The sequence below is a fragment of the Orbicella faveolata genome, unplaced genomic scaffold (assembly GCF_042242905.1).
Source record: "Orbicella faveolata isolate gen_17 unplaced genomic scaffold, um_ofav_v1 contig_2, whole genome shotgun sequence".
Taxonomy (NCBI): domain Eukaryota; kingdom Metazoa; phylum Cnidaria; class Anthozoa; order Scleractinia; family Merulinidae; genus Orbicella; species Orbicella faveolata.
This window is the reverse complement of record NW_028301547.1, coordinates 32,078,490-32,093,162: the sequence shown is the minus strand read 5'-3', so window position 1 is coordinate 32,093,162 and position 14,673 is coordinate 32,078,490. Positions and strand designations below refer to the sequence as shown.

Here is a 14,673-nt window from a genome sequence, read left to right as displayed (position 1 = left end):
GCAAATCACGCTTCACGTCATGATGTCCTGTCCCGCGTCACACGGCTAATTTGGTCTCAATCACGCATCATGCTGCTATTTTTGGGGCGATCACGCGTCACGCAAAAGACCCTTTGCCACCTTCTCGAAAAGCTGCGTTTTCGTGACGAATTGGTGTGGACGGAGACCTAATCATAGAAATCAAAGAAGTGGAGGCTGTTCGTACATTGTACCGTCTTTTCTCCGTCTTTTTACGACGCGCTGTAAATCGTGTAAGCCTCCCTCCTCTCCTCCATTCCTACCCCGTCACAAAAGTATCTTTGGCGGCCGTTTCAATGTCAAAAACGTTATTAAGACCGGGATTTTTAGTGTTCTTTTGCCTTATAATAAACCCTTCAGTGACCGAGCTTGTTCGGTCAAGGTGGTTAAACATTTGCATCGTCCTTTTCAAAAAAAAAAAAACAACTTGGTCAATATCCAGCCATCTTGATCCCATGCTCGGTCAATAACCCATATGTCCAAGGGTAGAAGCAAAGCTCTTCTTCGTCCTACAGGTTGAAACACGAGTATAGTAAAACGTGTGGCCTTGTTGTAATAGACTTTTATTTCTAAGAGGAAACTAGCATTCAGACTGCAGAAACAAACAACTCTATCTAGTTTATCAATACTTCAGCAGTAGGTTTCCCTCTTCCTCAAATAGTTACTTTCGGCAATTCTTAAAAAAAAGTCCTTTCGAAGTACTATCAATGTCTATGTTGTGAGGATACCCTCTTACATGTAATATACCACTATATTGTCATAACAAATATACTAAAATCAGCAAGGAGAATAAGTATTCGTAGCTACACTTGGTACAATAAAATTAAGGCTCCTTCCGTCATGTTTGAGAGACCAAGGGGCCGCCATTCATACAACTGCAACAGAGATTCCAACGAGGGGCCGAGTGGAGAAACACACAGACACGTCCATACAGTTTTTTTCTCATTTTTTCGTTTTCTTTTAATTTATTTTTTCCGGATACATTCGCTCAACATGCATGATTCTGTGAAAGGGTTGGTCTCTATTGATAGCTACGTAAAAGATTTAGATGAAGGAGATAGACTGTTGACTACTACGACTGTTGGTCATGATCTATGGCTCAGCTGGAATCTTGCACACTTCAAACTTCCAGCGGCGATCTCTGAAAGAGGTTAAGGGTCGAATTAGTATTAACTATTCATTCGTATTTCACTCGTATGTAATCGTATGTACTCGTATGGACACTATCGCTCCTTTAGCACCAAGGTGACCGAAACAATAAACTGAAAAGTATTTCACTCACTCTTTACTGTTCCAGTGAACACTTTCAGCCCCAACAAGATAGTGAAAGTTCGGGACCTCATAGTTCAACACTCCTCTCCAGTTGTTCACTTCGGAAGTCTTGTAGCAGGAGCTTACATGATAATGCTGTGGATTTGGATATCCACAACACTTGAATTTAAACCTGCGATCTTCTTGATGATTTTGATGATACGACTCAACACCTGTTGGAGGAAAGCAGTTCAAGAAAAGAAATGTTTTTAAAAACTTGCTCCCACACAACTAGCTTAGAATTCAGGTCGCTCGAGCGATCATGTGATCACGCCCCTACGCATCTGCCCCGATTCAGTTTGCCCACTTTACACCCGCACGCTCACTATCTAAATTTATCAACCAATCATTCTACTCAAAATAATTCAAAGCACCATGGAGCCAAGTTACTTACCAGCCAAAAATTGCCCATCGGGGCACCTAAATTTGATTGGCTGATCAAAATCGTTGAGGTAGCCCGTCCAGTGGCAGTGGTTACCATAATAACCAGCGGCAAAGGTGTATTTGCACTTAAACTCAAACAAACGGTCACGCCTACAGTCCCTGAAAATACTGTAGATCGATGAAATGGACTGAGCTGCAAGACAAAGCAGACAGCAACTGACTTTGTTGGCTTAGCTTGACATTCTTATAATATTCTATTCACTGAATGAATGAATCTTTGTCAAATGAATGATAAAATACGAAAAAAAATCTACTATTAAAGCATGAGGTAGCGCTTTGCAAAATAAAGGGCTTTTCGAACTCTATGCATGCCTGAGAATTTATGATTAAAGTGAGCATTCCATATATCGTAAAATTATAGTTGTCCGACGTTTCGATGTTGCTGACATCATTGTTAAGGTAAAAATGACAGTTTTATCGCGGTTTGAATATAAATTTGTGGAACTAGTGTAATAGACAGTTGCTTCTGATCTCACGTAAATACTTTCGCGCGGATAGAGTCAGCAACATCGAAACGTCAGACAACCAAACTTTACTATTTCTATTGGAGTATTTAGTCACCCGTTCATCATCCCATATATTGCTTACGAAAGATGTTCCTATGCAAAACGCTCCTCATTAGCGTCAGCGGACTAAGATGAACCAACCTGGTGGACACTCAAAGCGAAAGTGAGCATCCCAATCGTTATTCCATGCATGTCCTCCAGGCTTATCTCCTGAGCATGTTTTCATGAACCACCAACGTTTTCTTAATACTGGCGACGTTTCCTTGGCTTTGCCAGTTTGGGACTGGGCACCAAGGCTCCATGTGAGCACCTCGCAAAAGAGTGCGATCCAAAAGAAGATCCAACCACGTGACATGACGAATTAACTGTCACCAAAGAGAAAAGAAATTGGAACGTTCTTTGTCTAATTCAGTATTTTTGGAAGGAAAAAAAACCGTTTTTCTTCTCGGGATAAAGCGCTCCGAAACCCGGTTCACGTTGTTCATAAATGAAAGCAAAACCATAAAGAGAACTTTTATGCTAACTACATCGCAGAGCTCAATAGGATTTTTGTTTTGTTTTGCGTATTTCTTCTTCTTTTTTTATTCCAGTTTCTTTTGCGGAGCAATATCATAAAAAATGGCATTTGAAAACATCTATCTGCAGTATTCTTAATTATAAGGTATACAAATTCCAAAAATAGGCTAAAGTTTCATAAGACTGAAATAGAATATGCTAAAAGAATTGCTTCAAATTGTAAGTTGGTTTCTGTTTTTTAACATAAATAAACAATTGATCTTGGGAATCGATTACCGTGAGTTTCATAATCTCAACAACTGACTTCGTTCTAGCGAGTTAAGGAGAAAGTCTATGCTGATCGCATATCACCGAGCATTATAGTTACAAGCTAGACATCCTACAGAATGTGCGTTAAAATGTTTAATGCATATTGCGATGCGTTTGTGTACTGCCAAATAAAGCATCCAAAAGACGATTTGCAAACTTATGACGAAGAGTTATCAAGTTGAAGACCTTATATTTTGGTTAAAAGTTCTTAAGCTTCTTACTGGTCACAATATCAAAATGAGAAGCATACAGGTCACGTGAATACATCCAAGAAGCTTATCACTGATGGTTAAATAACGTAGAATTTTCGAACCTGGTAAAACATGTACAGGAAACAGTGCAGATGATTTCTGTGTTGATATCGGTGTCTAAACACCATAGGAATGCTCATAAAGTGTTGTTTGCTTGTCATGGTGAATTAATTACACTGGAATGTTTTAACTGTTCTTGTCCGACCAAATGTGGCCTTTTAATTGTAAATGTTTCAAGTAATAACTCTGTAGATATATTTATTTTTAAAGTTAACTAAGAAGTAGGCCGGTCCTTTCTGTATGATGACGTCACTCAGTAAATATCGGCTCCGTATCTTGCCCTTAAATGCTAATAAAAGAACATTTTCTTAAATTTTTAGGGGCTAAGTTGCTGTTTTTGATATTCATTGTAAAAAAAGTAAGCCAATAAACAAAAAACAACAACGACAGAAAGTATGGACGTAGGACAGAGTTTTTTTAGTTATAACGCTTTCTGTAACCTCTTACTATAATTGCCCGGTAACTCTTGGTTACTCAGTGAAATACTAAACTGACAAGGTTGTCATTCATCAAATCTGACGTCAGAACATTTACTTTACGCGAAGTGGGGTTGACATTCCATTTCGACCGACCAACAAAACGATTTTTTACCAGCCGGTGAAAAAATATTACCTTAAAAAAAATGTTTACGTTGCCTGAGGAAAATGTTAGGACATCTTCAGTGGTTAACCAGAGGAAGATAGATTCCGGCTTATAAGCTCGAAATCTTTCATTTCATCATGATATAAGGTCAACGACAAAGAAAAGTAGGCGCCAATCTCAATGCTAAGAAATACCGTAACGTTTCATAAGGCTGGGGTTGTCGCAAAAAGACTATAGTGGAACTTGAATGTGAAATTAGTAACCATCACTTCCCTTCCCTGTCTGGGAGTCTTCCTAGAAATGACATTCTATGCTATGAAGTAAGATCTCACACAATAAGCCAAGACTTCAAAGCCGTTGTAATGTTAATTAAGGATGCGTAGTTTCTTAATAGACCGCGTAATAAAGGACAGCTTTGCAAGGTTTCACCTCCGAAATTAACAGAGAAATTGCAAATTCTGCAAAGCTTATAGCAAACTTAATTGGAATGTCTACTCAACAGAGTAATAACTAGTGATTGATACGGAGTGGTTTATGGGTAAAGAATGATAATGTATCCCATCTGATACTCACCTTAAAAGATATTCTATGTCCTCCTGGAATAAAGCGAGAGCCTTTCACCTCAGGCACAGCTCTTGTCAGTTACTAATGAACTTTACTTTCCTTAAATAAGGTGGCAACTTCAGCTGTTTGTTTTTTCGGACATTTAATCTTCTTTCTTTCAAACATCAAATGATTGTGTCAACAACGTGTAAAAGAAAAGGGGCAAGTCAGGGAATCCTGGGGGCGTTTAACTTTTGTTGTGAATAATAAATACTAAATGCAGACAAGGGTTGACAAAATATGAGCATCACGAAAGAGCGCTACATAAAGTCTGCATTGAGGTCAACCGCTGGTCAACAACAAAGCTTATTCCAGTTTTCCTAGCAAAGAAGATTGTTGCTACTCCCCCAGGATGGAGTGCTTGGCCATTAATTACAGGTTACCCTCCCCCGAATTTTGGCTTGTTAATTCCCCGGCACGTACCGGTCGTATTCCGTAAACTTCCAAGAGTAACGACCCTCGTTACTTTGGGGATTAGAAGCCTTTGAGGCTCCTTATTTTCGGGGGTTCGCTACTTTCGGGGAGCAAAAAACGTTGATCCGACTGAGCGTTTTTTACGAAATAAAAGACGGAAATCTCGTAAAAACATATCTTAAAACTAGAGATAAAAATCTTCGTTCCAGTTTAAATCTATGTTGCTACAACATTGGAGGCTCTTTATGTCTAGACCGTGCCGTCAGTGGTCGGCAGCTGAGCTTGTAAGATTCTACTTTAGGCACTGCTTCATAAGTCTACATGTTGTATCAATATCTCAGTGCGCTGGCCGAGTTTTCAATTTTAATTAAGAGAAACGGCCGTCTTTTTTATATGGTCCTGTTGGAAATGACACAGTGTTTTCAATTTGTGATCGTCCCAGTCACCTGACAATGGCTTCTAACAAATCAGTGATGATCCCTCACGTTTTGTCCGATTGTCAAAATTGAATTAAAAGTGAGCTAAGCAATCGTTAGCGTTCTGAATCATCCCCTTTGTCGACATCGTCTTGATGGTGAGAACCAAGTTAAAACGACCAGAGTGATCAACCCAGTCGGGCCGGGATGATTGTATGGAAACCAACCTTAAAGAGCCTTGGCTCAGATACCATATTGGAAAGACCCCTTATCAGGAATGGAAACCGGTCCGCTCGACCGTGCCGCGGATTCCTAAGCGCTGATCAATTTTCGCCCAAGGCACCTCCCCTTTACGAAGATAGGAAGAGAAGCTATGACTAAAACAAATCTCTTTTGTCATGTTTGAGAGACCAAGGGGCAGCCATTCATACAACTACAAGGTTCCAACGACGGTCCGAGTGAAGAAACACACATCCACATGCAGGTTTTTTTAATTTAAAAACAGTGCTTGAGGCTCGGAAAGGATTGGTCCCTAGTGATAGCTACGTAAAAGATTTAGATGAATGAGAGAGACTGCTGACTACTACGACTGTTGATTATGATCTATGGCATCTTGCACACTTCAAACTTCCAGCGGCGATCCCTGAAAGAGGTTAAGGGCGGAATTAGTATTTATTTTTCATAATGGGATAAAGATTAACTTAGCATTCTCGAAGACACACGTACCAATGCTGGTACCGGCGATAATAGCGAGTGGAGAGGGGGGCGAGGGGGAAATCCAGAACCATATCTAAAACAAGTGAAACGGACACAAGAAGCGAATTTTAGGTATGGAATGTGCGAAGGATACTTGAAATAATAAATGAGGCGGGTAAGGCATTTTATCTTGTATTGCATAAGAAATAAGGATATGGTCCAAATAAATAGAACATAAAGGCGAAAGCAGAAGAAGAGGAGGAAGAAGAAGAAGAAGAAGAAGAAGAAGGGCTCCCTGTGGCTTCCCCAGCACCTAGGTGACCAAAACAAGGCTGAAAAGGATTTTACTTACTCTTTACTGTTCCAGTGAACACTTTCAGCCCCAACAAGATAGTGAAAGTTCGGGACCTCATAGTGCAACACTCCTCTCCAGTTGTTCACATACGGCGTCTTGTAGCAAGAGCGATAGTGCGAGGAATGTACATATCCACAGCACTTGAATTTAAACCTGCGATCTTCTTGGTAATTTTGATGATACGACTCAACACCTGTTAGAGGAAAAAAGTTCAAGCAAAGAACATTTTTCAGAAACTTGCTCGCACACAACTAGCCCAGAATTCAGGGCACTCGAGCGATCGCGTGATCACGCCCTTACGCATATGCGCAGCTTGGACACCAACACACTCCTATCTAAATTTATCAACCAATTATTCTACTTAAAATAATTCAAGGCACTATGGACTCAAGTTACTTACCAGCCAAAAATTGCCCATCGGGACACCTGTGTTTGATTGGCTGATCGAAATTGTTGACGTAGCTGGTCCATTGGCAATGGTTACTATGGTAAGTATAGTAACCACCAGCAGAGATGTGTTTGCACTTAAACTCAAACAAACGGTCACGCCTACAGTCCCTAAAAATACTGTAGATCGATGAAATGGACTGAGCTGCAAGACAAAGCAGAGAGCAACTTACTTTCTTGGCCTTGCTTGGCATTATAACAGGCTATTAGAATGAATGAATCTTTTTCAAGTGAATGATAGAATTAGAAAAAAAGAGTGCAAAACAGAGGGCCTTTAGAGCTATATGCATGCCTGGGAATTTATAATTAAAGTAAACATTCCATATTGCTCACTACAGCCTTTTTCGAGATGGATCACTATTCCACGCGAACCAGGCTGGAAGCTGGGTGTGCAAGGCTCACGGTCAAGGTTTTTATAGAATTTATGGACATGACTTAAAGTTGCAAGAGTAAAGGGAAACAATATTATTTTTAGATGCTTTTGTGTTATTGTAAAGTAATACATCTAAAACGTAAATAACACTACAAGTTCATACACAAAATGTGAATTTTTTGGGATTATGCAACCAAAATGTCATGTTTTATAGCGGGTGGGTCATGTGATTTTCAACCTTCATTTAGGGGTGGGTTGGTCGGTTTTTGTGCCAAATGGAAGGGGTGGGTCATCTGTTTTTTAGTCACCATCTTTTCAAATGCTCCGGCACACCCCCCTCCCCCCCTTACACTCTTTGACCAGTTCCTAAGATGAACCAACCTGGTGGACACTCAAAGCTGAAGGGCGCATCCCAATCGTTATTCCATGCATGTCCTCCAGGCTTATCTCCTGAGCATGTTTTCATGAACCACCAACGTTTTCTTAATGCTGGCGACGTTTCTTTGGCTTTGCCAGTTTGGGACTGGGCACCACGGCCCCATGTGAGCCCCTGGCAAAAGAGTGCGATCCAAAAGAAGATCCAACCACGTGACATGACGAATTCACTGTCACCAATGAGAAAAGAAATTGGAACGTTCTTTGTTTAATTCAGTATTTTTGACTGAAAAAAAAACAACTGTTTTTTTTGCATAGATAAGGGATTTTCATTTTGGAATAGCGAAATTCGAAATACTAAAGGCTCCAGATCACGCTCATTATAAACTTTGTTCAAACGGCGCAATAAGCATTTTTGTTTTGTTTTGCTCATTTGTTGTACTTTTTTTATTCACGTTTCTTTTGCGAGGCAATGTCGTGAAAAAAAAAAAATTAGAAGAACAAGAAGAATTAGAAAAAAAACAGGTTTAGGTCGATGGCATTTGAAAATGTTCTCCTGCAGTAGCCTTTATTATAAGGTATGCAAAATTCAAAGATAGGCTAAAGTTTCATGAGGTAAGACTGAAGTACAATATGTTAAAAGAGTCGCTTCAAATTGTAATTTGGTTTCTGTTTTTAACATTAATTAATAACCAATTGATCTTGGGAATCTCATAATCTCAACAACTGACTTTGTTTTAGCGAGTTACGGAGAAAGTCCATGCTGATCGCCATATCACCGAGCATCATTGTTACAAGCCAGACATCCTGCAGAATGTGCGTTAAAATGTTAAATGCATATTGCGATGGGGTTGTGCACTGTCAAATAAAACATCCAAACTTCCAGGAGAATACATCTTTAAAACTGTCTGCAAACTTACGACGAGGCGTTATCAAGTTGAGGACATTACGTTTTTGGATAAACGTTTTTCACCTTCTTACTGCTCACAAAATCAAAACGAGAAGCATACAGAAACATCCAAGAAGCTTATCACTGATCGTTAAATAACGTAGAATTTTCAAACCTGGTGAAACATGTACAGGAAACAGAGCAGATGATTTCTGTGTTGATATCGGTGTCTAAACACCAAAGGAATGCTCATTAAGTGTTATTTGCTCGTCATGGTGAATTAATTACACTGGAATGTTTTGGCCGTTCTTGTCAACCATATGTGGCCTTTTAATTGTAAATGTTTCAAGTAATAACTCTGTAGATATATTTGTTTATGAGATTAACAAAGAAGTAGGCAGCTCCTTTCTGTATGATGACGTCACTCAGTTAATATCGGCTCCGTATTACTGCACTCGAATGCTAATAAAATAAGCCGTTCTAAAATTTTTAAGAATGAAGTCGTTGTTTTTGATAGTTTCGGTTAAAAAAAGCAAACATAACACAACAACAACAGAAAATACGGACGAAGGTCAGCGTTGTATTAGTTCTTAACTAAATCTCTTGCAATTGCCCGGTAACTCTTGGTTACTCAGTGAAATACGAAACTGACAAGGTTGTCATTCATGCAGTTGTAATATCAAATCTGACGTCAGAACATTTACCTTAAGCAAATTGGGGTTGACATTCCATTTCGACCGACCAAAAAAACCATGTTTTAACAGGCGGAGACAAACAATTTTTTTTGTAAAAAAGCCTAGCGTTGTAAAGCGCGTGTTAGGCTCCCTTTACTTATCTTATCTTATCCTCGAAGGGGAGGTAAATAGATTCTGTGTGACGTTCAAAAGGCAAGGAGATCGTCTGTTAAAATGCTCATTTCAGTCGAAAATCAAACTCGAAAGCTATCAATTCGGTCATCGTTTCATATGGCTGGAGTTATTGCAAAACTACAGTGCAACATGTGAAAATATTTTCTTTAAAAAAATACTTACGTTGAAAAAAGTGTGTTAGGGCATCTTCACTAGTGAGCCCTTTGAACAGAAGAACATTGCGGGTTACGTTCAAAACGTGGAGAGATGTGATGTTGCAATTCTCAGAATTCGAAAAATAAGCTCGAAATCTCTCAATTCATCATAATATAAGGTCAATAACATAGAAAAATAGACGCCAGTGCTAAGAGGTACCGTAACGTTTCATAAGGCTTGGGTTGTCGCAAAAATCCACTTACAGCTGAACAGCATAACTCGTGAAATTAGTAACGGCCCCCTCCCTTCCCTGGCAGGGAGTCTTTCTAGCCATGACCTTTTATGACACGAACTAATATTCGACCGCATATATATACACCAAGACTTCAAAGCCGTTCTAAGTAAGTACTAGTAAGGACAGGTTTGCAAGATTTCACCGTCGAATTTACCAGAGAAATTGGGAATTTATTCGAATGTTTGCAAACCAAATTAATAACTAGTTTATACCAAGTGGTTTATGGATAAGAAATGATAGCTTATCACATGGGGTACCTACCTTAATATTCGATATACTCCTGGAATAAAGCGAGAGCTTTCCACCTCAGGCACAGCTCTTGTCCTTTACTAATGAACTTTACTTTCCTTAAATGAGGTGGCAACTTCAGCTGTTTGTTTTTTCGGACATTTAATTTTCCTTCTTTCAAACATCAAATGATTGTGTCAACAACGTGTAAAATAAAAGGGGCAGGCGTTTAACTTTTGTTGTGAATAATAAACAATTATTGGATGAGGTTTTTGTGATATCCAGAATAATCAAGGTCGAGGATAGAGGTTGAAGGTTTCGGCTGATAACCCTTACCGAGACCTAGATTATTCTGGATATCACAAAAACCGAATCTAATAGTTTTATACATTGAACGAACATGATTAATGTATAATCTGCAGCTAGATGACGTCATAGGCGCTGATTTCGAAAACTCACTGTACGCTTTCGGCCAATCAGAAAAGAGATAGTGAGTTCAATGTATAATAATAAATACTAAATGTAGACAAAGGTTGACAAGATATGAGCATCACAAAAGAGCGCTACATAAAGTCTGCATTGAGGTCAACTACTTGACAACAACAAAGCTTATTCCAGTTTTCCTAGCAACAGGAATTGCTGCTACTCCTCCGGAATGGAGAATGAATGAATGAAGGAAAGACTTTATTGAAGTGTGGAGTGCTTGGCCATTACAGGTTACCCTTGACTTGGAATGCGAATTGATGTTATTCGTTACAAACTCATACCTTATCTTTGAGGCCTTTCAAATTCGTTTTCCAACAGCTTCATAGATTTTTATAGCTGCGAAGTTGTTTCATCAAGTAATGTGAGAAAGAACGAAGCATAAAGCTTCGACCGCATTGCATCCATAATGGCGGTTGTTTTGAAACTTTGAATTTATTTCATGTAAGTAGTTGCGAAATGTTTACATTTTGTGATGTCTTACATGAAACAAAAGAGAAAACGCAAACAAACTCTAGAGAGTGCGCAGTACGGACTGGAAATCATCTTTAACGATATAATACCGAGTTTTAGTGTGATTGACATGTTACCATTTTCAGAAACATTATTAAAGCTATCAACCATGATTCGACCAATGGCATTCCAGAAGAACCAGTTAAACTCAATAGCAAAGCCGTCGGAAACAGGTGTTTTATTATGCTTAAATTGGCTCAGCGAATTTGTACATTCCGCAATTAAGTGCAAATGCTGCGCCAACAATGTCGCGATATGTTGTGTTGATAAGTAGTGATCATTTGGCCGGGGCTTTATCGTAGCAGCCCTTCGCAGGTGTCCCGTGCTTCTTCCTGTTTGAGAGTATTCAGGTCGTCAAAAAAATGCTCGAGATTGGCAGATTCTGAACAGACATTTTTAGCTTGATAAATTTCTTTGCAAAAACGTTCCTCTTCTTCTAAAATTTGTTTAGGCGCATGGACTATGTAACCGTCTTCGTCCCAGGTGGCGCCGGCTGTGATTGTCCCAGTCACCTGGTTTATCAAGTCAGTGGTGGCGTGCGTCACCCGATTCGACGTCGTCTTGATGGTTAGAACCAATCTAAAACGACCAGGGTGATCAACCCAGTCGGACCGGGATGATTGTATGCCAACCATCCTTAAAGCGCCTTGGCTCGGATACCATATCAGAAAGACCACTGTCAGTAATCGAATCCAGTCCGCTCCACCGTGCCGTCGATCCCATAGCAAAGATAGAAGGAGAAATGAAGACAAAAACAAATCTCGAATGTATCGGTTTTCCACAAGGAATTCACGTGAAACAGTGTTTTGGCAATTTTTTAAAATCTTTTAGCCTTGCTGTTGATTGTACAGAGATTGAATTAAGATAATTTAATGTACATAGGCCGTATCATATAAACTCAATAAAGATAACTGGTAAGGTGAGATTATTATACACACTGGTTTCAACTCATGTAATTCTCAGGCTACGTTTTCTGAAAAAGTGATGGCGAAAAAAGTAACAGTTACATATATAAAGCACGGGGTAAATCACAACCGATAAAAATATTAGTAGCATTTTTTTCTCGCTATAATGATAATTCTGTGACTATATAACCAACGAGAGAAAACAGTAAAACAAAAACCAGCACCTTTCAGTCAACTTCTCATATTTAATAAACAAGGTAATGTTGACCTATATTTTTTAATCATTCATAAGTCTTCACACATTTCAAGCAGATCAGAATCAATTTCTTCTTGGCCTGCGGTAGTCGGGGGCTGAGTTGTCGTCGGGGTCTGAGTTGTCGTCGGAGGCTGAGTTGTCGTCGGAGGCTGAGTTGTCGTCGGAGGCTGAGTTGTCGTCGGAGGCTGAGTTGTCGTCGGAGGCTGAGTTGTCGTCGGGGGCTGAGTTGTCGTCGGAGGCTGAGTTGTCGTCGGGGGCTGAGTTGTCGTCGGGGGCTGTGTCGTCGTCGTTGGGGCCTGCGTTGTGGTTGTCGCCGGAGACGGAGCCGGAGCCGGAGCCGGTTTTGGATTTGGAATCTGAACAGGTGGAAACCTGATCCTAAATCGTCGCCGACGTCTGCCCGACGTCCATCCATTAGCAGAACTGGAAATCATTCCAATGATCAACACCACTATTAAAAGAGATGCCAACTTTGCCATCTTTACTCTGAAAGAAAATGCAAATGATTAGGCAATCAACTACAAAGCGTTAGAAAGTCGGTACGTCAGCAAGCCAAAATTGAAATCATGGGCACTCGCCATTTGCACCTCCAGCATAAGCGAGTGAGACTTTTAAGCAAGGTATATTATTCTCGCAGTATTTGTTGCCTGATATTCGCTCATGTTCTGGGACAATGGCAGCAAAAGCAATGATTCAATGACAATCGTTTCTTGACGGAGCCAAATATACGTCGATTCAAAGGGCTAGAAAGAGGTCCGAGAAAAGCAGAGAAAGGCGCACGAAGAACGCACACGAGGCTCTAGAGTATTCACCCATAACCTGACCGATCTAGCTCTGTTTCTGTCTTTTCAGTGTCTCGAGGAATATCGCAAGTTTAGTTTGGTGGATTATTCTTTGAAAGAAAAATATGAAGCATGCATGGTGCTGTGTAAAGCCAAACAGAGCCGATTTTAGTCACAAGCCATAGCCCCAGCTAGTTTTATTTCTTAGTCTGAATGTGGAAAAAATACTCCCGGAAACATTTTCGATGGCCTAATAGCAAAAAGGAAAGTAAAACTCCGTAGAATCCCGATTTCTGAAACCCTCGATAATTTAAATCTCCGATAACTCGAGCCATAAGTTGTTTCGTTCCCTCTTTCGAACACTAAATTTTACCCCTGACCTCTCGAACTATCTGTTTTTCAAACCAGTTTTTACTCCTCTTAGAGGTTCTGGTGGAGAAATAATCGGACGAATAATAGTTTCCTATCCCACAAGTACTGAGTATTCACAAAACCTTCTGAGTTATAACAACATGAAGAATTAAAACAGAATTGAAAGACAGTGTATGAATAAGAAGTATTGTTACGTTTTATACTTAAGAAATTCTGATGAATTCGGATGAAAAAACTCACTCTTCAACCTGGCTTAGTCTTGAAAAGCAAATTTTGCTCCGCCTATAATGCCTCCCTCGATTCAGAATTTCTCCTGTAATGAAGTAACGAGCCACTTCGAACAGCGTAAGTAACAACAAAACTGGATATCCTTCGTGAACTCGTAATCAACATAACTCAAACAAAAAGTTTAAACACAGCTGAGAATTTCTATATCACATTGGGACTAAAACAAAAACACGTAGTTAACATAAATATCGGGGAAATTTTTTTCTTTTAGTTCAGTATAATATAAAACAAATGTTGACACCACCGTAAAAATTCGCGCAACTCCTTACAAGATGATATCCGACATTTTTCTCTGAGAGTGAGATATACGAAGCGGAATAATATTTATTCGGTTTTGATATCGAAACGCCCCTAAAGTTATTCTTGAAAAAAAAAGAGTAAATACAGCTGGCAATGTTCACTTGGATTTGGCCAAAGTATTATTAATGAGTAAAAAAGCTAAATTGCTCAAGGTGTCTAATATTATTTTTTGCGAAACTGTATCATAGTTTTGTTTAAGTGTAGGCAATTACACCTCCGATGCGCAAAACGTCACGCGTGTTTTGGTTAAAGGCCTGTCATCTCGTCTAATATCGTGCGTCCTCTCTCACCCAGGTTTAGGAGTAAGTGGTCGGGTCGCGGCTTTCTCCCAAACCTGTTGACACAAAGAATAGATTTGCAATTATATCACTACCGAAACGATTAAGAACGAATAAATTCATATTTATGCTTCAATCTCCTCAAGCAGAATTGCAAGAATAAAATTAGCCAAAATAAAATATGTGCTGAGCTCTGTTCGTAAAGGCAATACAAAACACAGCATGGAGTAAAATGGCTATGTGAAAATTATTACACATAGCCGGTTTATTAAACTCAGAAAAACACCAAGTGAAAATATCAATACAAGTTATCATTAAATATGTATTGCCTTCGAAGGTGAGGGCAAAACATTATCCTCGGTACCAAGCTCACAACCTCTCCTCGCGCAATGGATAAAATCATT

At 39.5% G+C, this 14,673-nt stretch overlaps 3 protein-coding genes across 5 annotated transcripts; all 3 read right to left on the bottom strand.

Annotated features, from left to right (window-relative positions):
• Positions 1–564: 564 nt before the first annotated feature.
• Positions 565–4,657, bottom strand: LOC110069739 (hemagglutinin/amebocyte aggregation factor-like). Its single transcript, XM_020777281.2, has 5 exons — positions 4,571–4,657; positions 2,421–2,644; positions 1,724–1,906; positions 1,301–1,502; positions 565–1,159 (listed from the first exon to the last, which is right to left on the bottom strand). Exons 2-5 carry the CDS (start codon positions 2,632–2,634, stop codon positions 1,111–1,113), a joined length of 648 nt encoding a protein of 215 aa, XP_020632940.1. The 5' UTR covers positions 2,635–2,644; positions 4,571–4,657; the 3' UTR covers positions 565–1,110.
• Positions 4,658–5,903: 1,246 nt separating this feature from the next.
• On the bottom strand, positions 5,904–10,209 carry LOC110069740 (hemagglutinin/amebocyte aggregation factor-like). 2 transcript variants are annotated; one of them, XM_089288714.1, is made up of 5 exons: positions 10,126–10,209; positions 7,683–7,906; positions 6,882–7,073; positions 6,479–6,674; positions 5,904–6,073 (listed from the first exon to the last, which is right to left on the bottom strand). In XM_089288714.1, the coding sequence occupies exons 2-5, from the start codon at positions 7,894–7,896 to the stop codon at positions 6,034–6,036; spliced, it is 642 nt and encodes a 213-aa protein (XP_089144840.1). In that variant the 5' UTR covers positions 7,897–7,906; positions 10,126–10,209; the 3' UTR covers positions 5,904–6,033. The 2 variants fall into 2 exon arrangements, with proteins under 2 accessions (XP_089144840.1, XP_020632941.2); XM_020777282.2 differs by lacking the exon at positions 10,126–10,209 and adding an exon at positions 8,741–8,846.
• Positions 10,210–12,218: 2,009 nt separating this feature from the next.
• On the bottom strand, positions 12,219–13,788 carry LOC110069704 (uncharacterized). Of its 2 annotated transcripts, none has more exons than XM_020777237.2 (2): positions 13,644–13,788; positions 12,219–12,735 (listed from the first exon to the last, which is right to left on the bottom strand). In XM_020777237.2, exon 2 carries the CDS (start codon positions 12,726–12,728, stop codon positions 12,279–12,281), a length of 450 nt encoding a protein of 149 aa, XP_020632896.2. In that variant the 5' UTR covers positions 12,729–12,735; positions 13,644–13,788; the 3' UTR covers positions 12,219–12,278. The 2 variants fall into 2 exon arrangements, with proteins under 2 accessions (XP_020632896.2, XP_089144838.1); XM_089288712.1 differs by having other exon boundaries at positions 13,652–13,788.
• Between the last annotated feature and the right edge of the window lie 885 nt (positions 13,789–14,673).

Coding starts and splice junctions, on each gene's coding strand:
- LOC110069739 (XM_020777281.2), bottom strand. CDS start 2,634: ATGTCACGTGGTTGGATCTTCTTTTGGATCGCACTCTTTTGCGAGGTG. Junction 1,907..2,420: donor TCGCTTTGAGTGTCCACCAG/GTTGGTTCATCT, acceptor TTTGTCTTGCAG/CTCAGTCCATTTCATCGATC. Junction 1,160..1,300: donor GTTCACTGGAACAGTAAAGA/GTGAGTGAAATA, acceptor AACCTCTTTCAG/AGATCGCCGCTGGAAGTTTG.
- LOC110069740 (XM_089288714.1), bottom strand. CDS start 7,896: ATGTCACGTGGTTGGATCTTCTTTTGGATCGCACTCTTTTGCCAGGGG. Junction 7,074..7,682: donor CAGCTTTGAGTGTCCACCAG/GTTGGTTCATCT, acceptor TTTGTCTTGCAG/CTCAGTCCATTTCATCGATC. Junction 6,675..6,881: donor CGATGGGCAATTTTTGGCTG/GTAAGTAACTTG, acceptor TTCCTCTAACAG/GTGTTGAGTCGTATCATCAA.
- LOC110069704 (XM_020777237.2), bottom strand. CDS start 12,728: ATGGCAAAGTTGGCATCTCTTTTAATAGTGGTGTTGATCATTGGAATG.